Below are 6,735 nucleotides of genomic sequence, written 5' to 3' on the forward strand. Positions count from 1 at the left end.
GTCATGCCAGATTTCCCTGGAAAAATCATATTCCTGAGATATACAAGGTCCTCCTCCCCCCCTGATCACCTTTATGTCACTATTCCGATATTGCACCTCAATAACGATATTGAAAACAATGTAACTGAGGTTATTGAGGCCTAGGAATCGATTGGTGATGGTCCCAGAGCATCCAGAGGTCGACAATGATGTGATATGTCAGGTGGGCTGAAAAGTCAGTATTTTGACAATATCTCCACAACCCAACCGCCGTTTTCTTTCATTGTTGGCTCATATCATTCCTAGAAGTGCCCTCCAAGATATGTACCAGCCCACAAGAAGGAATTTTTTTTCAAGTTTGAAATGTATTTCTGAAATGACCATATAAATAGGCCAAATGAAAATATAACGTACTATCCATCCCACTCTACCACTTTGAATCCCTGTTGCACCAGATCATCGAGCTTCCGGATGCCCTCACCTGGAGGCTGTGGTTTCCCGATGTATGCGCCTTGAGCGATAGGCAGGTGTTTCACTAACGCTTTACTGGTAATCGACTTTGTATGGGGTTTGTTGGCTAGTTTAGCTATCGCCTTATATGTTGTTATACTCTGGGCGCGCTGCAGGCGGCGGCGATCTCGTTTCCCATTCCGTTTATGGGTCCCATTGTTACGCGAAGCGGAGTCCACCTGCATCTCCATCTCATTGTCTTCGTGGCAGACACCCATAACCCCAGCGACAGAGCCAGTCAAAATGCAGGATTCGACATTTGGGACACTACGTTCGTGTGGCGCAACTGCAGGTTCTTCATTGAATGCGATACCATCCTCATTATCCAATGCCCTCTGAATTAAGGGGAATATGCCCTCCTTCGTACACAGTTGGATGACTGAGTCATCCATGAACTCCTGGGTGCAAGACAGCCCTGGCTTTGTGGTCAGCAATTACGTCCATGGTGTGAGAGACAAACCTCGTTGACGAAGGCCGCTGCTGATTCAAGCTCGGTGTCTGCCATAGCTGTTGCAATGTGATGGGGTCCACACAGGTACAATGTTACTCGAACGCACACCGCCGCCATTTTAAATGTAAGTGAGCCCATCAAGCACGCGATCATTGATGGAGAGTAATACAAAGGCAATGAATGTGTCATAAAACCACACGTGGGCAACAGTTGTTCACGCATCATGGACACAAGAGATCGTGGATCCACTGGCATGCAACGTGTCAAGACACTGCACATGTACCATGCGTGTTCATCTGCAATACTGCTAAAAGAAGCAGTGATCCGAAATCATATACCTACATACGCTGTGTTATGAAACACGTTGCATTACATTTCGCCGCACCAGTGCCTATAAATATGGTTATGACTTGCTTTAGCAGTAAAATTGATGTCTGAGGGCACGTGTTCATCTATAGAACCGGGATCGGACGTTGTGCATAGTGTAAAGGAACACGTTGTATCACATTTCGCCGCACTGGTGTGAAATTGCACCACTTCAAAGTACGAGCAATCACCGTTCAAACTGCCTACACCAGCCATTTGATGACCCCCGTCACCTCATGAGAGCCGAACAATATATTTCAAAGTTTGTTAATCGTCAAACACGGTATATAAGGTGGTTCACGCTCTACAGCGCGGAATATGCGTCCCAAGAACCTACTCATCCCAGTTTCGCCTGAGAGGTCAGCAAAGAGACCTGTTTCGAGGGCCGGGAGTCCGCATGACAGCTACATCCTGACTGTGTCTGGGTGGGCGACGTGTGGATACGTGTTGTCCACGACGACTGGGACTCTGTGTAGCAGTAGCACCTAAAGTAGATACTTTCTGTTTCTATTAATTAGTTTTGTCCGACACGGGATAAGCTAAATAAACTCCCGGGTCCGACCGCACCTCCCTCCTTGACAGGTACATGAGGAATTTACAGAATTGCTGCCCAATACATTTTAGCATCAAATCCCAAGCTCATCCAGACCACAGTGCATGCCCCTTTGGAAGCCAGGTCTATAACTCCGCATACTATGACATCAAGAAAAGTTTCACCTTCAAAAAGTACACCTACTGCGCCCTTCCTCAGAAGTACAATCACAACAACAAACCTGTTGTGTACGAATGAATACAATTGTAGATAACCAAAGGTCCTTCATCCATAAATCCGTGCTCCGTCCATGTTGCACGTTTTATGCTGCGCTACAATCGGCTATCATAACCAGTACGATGATATTTTCATGTTTTGTCCAGGTGATTTTTTTTTCACCCACACCGTCCATACTTCACTCTGAACTTCCATCCTCTAATATCACTGATAATGTGTGCTATACCATCAATCATTACAGCGCTATTATCTGCGGATGGCAAAGAGAAATGACGGTCGTAACAATTTTTGGTATGTCCGTTCCATCTGACCACGAACCAAGTATAAGCATGTAATGTACACAATCATAGCAAGGCCTTCCGCCTCTCATTGGCCTCCAACCTGGCTCCTATGGCGTTGATCTGCGAGACCAACGATTGGACGTGCGGTCGGAAGTGCCTGGCTGTGTAGCCTTCTAAAGAGACGGCGCCAAGCTCCTTGAGGTACACGTCAATGGCGGTGCCATACTCGGGGGCAGAGAAGGCGTTTTTGAGAGTTGATGCATACCCCTCCAAGGAATCCGTTTGCCTAACATATGCAGCCAAACCCCTATAGACAGGCAGCAACTTTTCATCTACTATGGCCTCATTGGCAGTACCATGTCTAGCTGGAACATGGGGAGGGGCAGAGGGGGGGGGAGGAACAGGAGCAGGAGCAGGAGCAGGAGCAGGAGCAGGAGCAGGAGGAGCAGGAGGAGCAGGAGGAGCAGGAGGAGCAGGAGGAGATGAATCTACGGAGTGCATAGGGGCAACAGCAAGCTCAGCAGGAGGATCCCCAACATGATCACCGCTGTGCTGAGACGTCTGGTCTGCAGGCCCATGACTTTCTCCTTGCTGGACAGTCCGCTGTTGACCAGATGAACCGTTGTTCGAGTGACCTTGCCGGGTAGAACATGTTAGTTATATCAAGGGTTGCGTCTGACTGGAATGCCTCCTCACCGACATCCATGGGCTGCTCGCCTTGGTTCTCCTGACCCTCGCGGACCTCCGACGCACGTTTCGCTGGGGACAGGACATCAGAGTCAGAAACAATTTAATGATCATCATAACACCGACCTTGGTTACGCCTGAAATTATGCCACCAAGGCCCTGCGTCCTTCAACACACCCTTGACAGTCGTCCCAACTAAAACAACCTGGCTCACTACCCAATGCCAGCCCGCAGCGTAGTCTCCAATGTGGCCATTTCTACGCAGGCCTTCCCACAGGATCTGGTCTTGAAGATTCCAATCTTCGTCATCTGGCATCTCGTACCCCCGCCGCAAGTATCCATCAAGCAGCAACTGAGATTCGAATGTATCGAAAGGGTTTTTTTCATCTGTAACGGAACCAAACGTCAACATGAGATATATCTTGAATGACGAGAAAACCGGACCCTTTGTCCGCCAAGGGCCAATGATCCTCCCCTTCAATCCCCAAAGCCTCTTGAACTCGTCCACAAATTCCCTCCAGGACATCTCTCCCATCCAGAGCCCTAACGCGGCCCTCTTCACTTCACCCCACTGTGGTTCCCGGCAAAGAATGATGCTGATAGAGTTCACGTCTGCCAAGAAGTCCTCGAATTCTGTGTACTGTTCGTCCGAGGACAAGACATGATGAACAAGGCTGAGGGGTTTCTGCTGGATGTCGTTTCCTGCCACAAGTGCTTGTGTCAGTAAGGAGAAGAAACATGGGAATGATAAAATCACCGTCGGCCATCCACTTCCACTGCTTCGCAGACCAGAAAAGTGGAGAAGGTTGATGCCCCTCATGCCAGCGATGTGGTAACTCTGCCCCCTCCTCATGCCATGTGTCAAAAAATTCGCTGGGCTTCTTCAATTCTGCGTAGGCCTGCGGCTTGATGATTGTGTCAAACGTCTTTTGAAACCCTTCGGGAAGGCCTTTGATCCACTCGTTCGTGTTCTCAGGGGGCGTCAGCAAATATAGGCCCCGTTTGTCTACCACCCAGCCCCGTTCTGCATTTGCCGTGAGCGATGTAAGAATCTGAGGACATGCGATAGACTTACGAAAAAAATCTTTGTTTTCGTCGCTGAGGGGATCCGCATCCAAGAATTCTCGTCCTTCGTTCCTGGCGAATGCATAATCCTTGTTCAACCAGTCGCGGAGGTTCCGAACCTTCCATTCATCGAGAACTGCGACACGCTCCGCTCCGGGCTGTACGTCGTGGCGCATTGCCACCAAGTGATCCACCGCAAGCAGCCTGGCTTGCATGTGGGTGACGAGTACCGTCCCACAGTTCTTTCTGCAAATGATCGCCATGTCTTTCTCCTTCTGCGTGCCCCTTTGAGTCTCCCGGTTCCAAAGTGCCCAAACTTTGGCATACAACACAATGTGGTAGCATAAATCTAGCCAAAGGCCTCTGTACGGCAAGGGGAGCGGGACAAACCCTATCGGTTTCCCGCCCTTGAATACCGGCACCCTGCAAGTGGCGTACGCATGCTGGTGGTCTGGATAGAGGACCTGTGCCTCCTCCGGTGCGCCGTAGGTGATATAGGACCTAGGGTTAGTTGAATAGTCGTCCAAGATCATTTCGGCACGGTTAGTAGGGATTACAAATGACCCGATGGGTTGTGCGAGGGGTCTCGGTGGCAGGGGTACCATCTTTGATTTGCGAGTCATGACAACCCTAGCCTGCTTCTTGATGGTGGAAGTACCCATGGACGTCGCGGTTGTGCCCTTGTGGGGAGGTTTCTTATGGATGCGTGCAGCTTTCTCTTTCTTTTTAGTGCGTGCCATGCCTGTTTGACCAAAAGACCAGATGGGTCAAGGGCACAACTGTTTGATTGTGATCAATCATATTGTGTTTGGCTTTGTTTGGTTGTCATCAATATCAAATTTTGCTTAGTGTTGCTTACATTCGTGCAAACAGGCATTGATATCATACTCGGCACAAACGCTCCAGTGTCTAATAAATTCGGGACCCTCGGTAGTATTTCCATAGGTAGTGGCAAGAATCTCTAAAAAGACATTACGAATTTTGGATTTATATATCACACGTCATCTGTGGATGAGGTACGGTATTGCACAAAATCCGAAGTAGTACGGCTCTGTATATTGTCATTTGTTGCATGTAGGATGCTCTGTCCAAGGGAAACAAATCGAATACACGGGTGTTTCGACTGAGTGTCTGCGCTGTGTCGATTCAACGCGTACATGTCCCATAGTAATGCCAAGGGCTATCCGCGTCACTTGTTAGCCACTGGAGAAACAATTAAAGATCAAACTCAGAGCAGCCCACCCCACAGGTATGGCAAGGCAAAATCATCTGTTCAATACGGGTCCTTGCTATGACCTCTTATGGACAGGTATATATGAGCCAGATTCGCGCTATCGCATGCTTCCTATGCTGGTAATTCACTACGTCCATCGCACACATATATCATTCATCGACCTTCATGGCAAAGAGATCATCCGAGTCGTCGGCGTCCACCATGTCTGAGTCTTGGATCATTTCAGAGGTGCCTCCACTGCGATTCTTCCTCCCCTTCCGTTTGCTACCCTTACTGTTGGCTTTCGTCGCAGAAGCTTGAGATTCGCCGTTCGTCCTTTTAGTGAAGTCCACGAAAAAGTTTTGCAGGTCTATAGAAGGCGGAAAATGATGCCAGAAAACTTGCGGCGCCGTTTTCCGGTTTACCCTCTTGAAATGCTTGTTGTCTTCGTCCGTCTTCACCCATGCGGATTTCCAACCACATTTCAAGCACTGCAGGCGCACCTGGCCAATGCAGTTAAAATATGCAACCCCCTTCAAGCATGGAATACTCACCTTTGAATTATTAGGTCTCAATTTGAGACGATTAAAGACACGCATGTCTGATGGCAACGGATTACACCCCGGTGTCCCGCAAGAGTTGAAATCTCCGCCGAAGGCACGCAGACCGGGGAGGTTCTTCGCGATCTGACGACATTCGACTTGTCGTATTCCATTGACGACCTCAGCGTACACCAGCACAACAGTTGTGTGATCCAAGACACTCTGAGCCGAGGAGATCGTGTCACAAAACGATGACCAGACGTTTGTGCAGCCGAACACACCAGCATCGACGACGAATGACCGTACGATGGATGCTACTAAGGGCGGTAAAGTCCCTGATCCACCAAACCCAACCACGAAATCCAACCGGTCTCTGCAGAATGGTGAGCATGCGGTTGATATGCGAAATGATGACACATACTTTTGAACCATCTCTACGACAGAATCAAAGTGGTGGTGAACCCTGACAGCAGGGCCACAGCTCACAAGCATGAGGCCTCTCCATCCTCCTCTGACCTTGGGGGTGAGATCGCTCCAGGGCATCTTCCCTCTCTTGGTGGTTATCGTGGTCTTGTCGCTCCTGGCAGCATGCGAGGCATTTGTCATGCCTTTCATGAAATCCTTGCCAGTGTACGCGGCAACGATTTCCGTGATCGTTGTGCTGCTGCCGCCGCCATGCCCGCCAGTGTGCTGGAGCATTCCGCTGTACTCGTCGGAATGAGTGTCGATGACGATGAAGGTGTTAGGTGGAAACCCGGCTTTGATGTTACGTTTAAAAAACTTTACACCTTCATCGAGTTTCCTTGACTCAGACACATGGGCACCCCCTCGCATGTGCAAGCTTTTGATGAAATGCTGCCAATATGTTATGA

General features: G+C 49.3%; 2 protein-coding genes across 2 annotated transcripts; both read right to left on the reverse strand.

Moving 5' to 3' along the window:
- Nucleotides 1-2,419: 2,419 nt before the first annotated feature.
- Nucleotides 2,420-4,848, reverse strand: EDB91DRAFT_1090810 (uncharacterized protein; the record flags this gene model as incomplete). Its single annotated transcript, XM_041316654.1, has 5 exons — nt 2,420-2,991; nt 3,053-3,115; nt 3,170-3,745; nt 3,801-4,067; nt 4,119-4,848. 5 exons carry the CDS (start codon nt 4,846-4,848, stop codon nt 2,420-2,422), a joined length of 2,208 nt encoding a protein of 735 aa, XP_041168256.1.
- A 1,105-nt stretch (nt 4,849-5,953) lies between these two features.
- On the reverse strand, nt 5,954-6,364 carry EDB91DRAFT_1019334 (uncharacterized protein; the record flags this gene model as incomplete). The annotated part of the gene is made up of 2 exons (XM_041312538.1): nt 5,954-6,236; nt 6,285-6,364. Coding segments are annotated over 2 exons (363 nt in total), but the record flags the coding sequence as incomplete, so codon positions are not given.
- Between the last annotated feature and the right edge of the window lie 371 nt (nt 6,365-6,735).

The sequence above is a fragment of the Suillus paluster genome, assembly GCF_016628075.1.
Source record: "Suillus paluster strain FC165 chromosome Unknown EDB91scaffold_744, whole genome shotgun sequence".
NCBI lineage: Eukaryota > Fungi > Basidiomycota > Agaricomycetes > Boletales > Suillaceae > Suillus > Suillus paluster.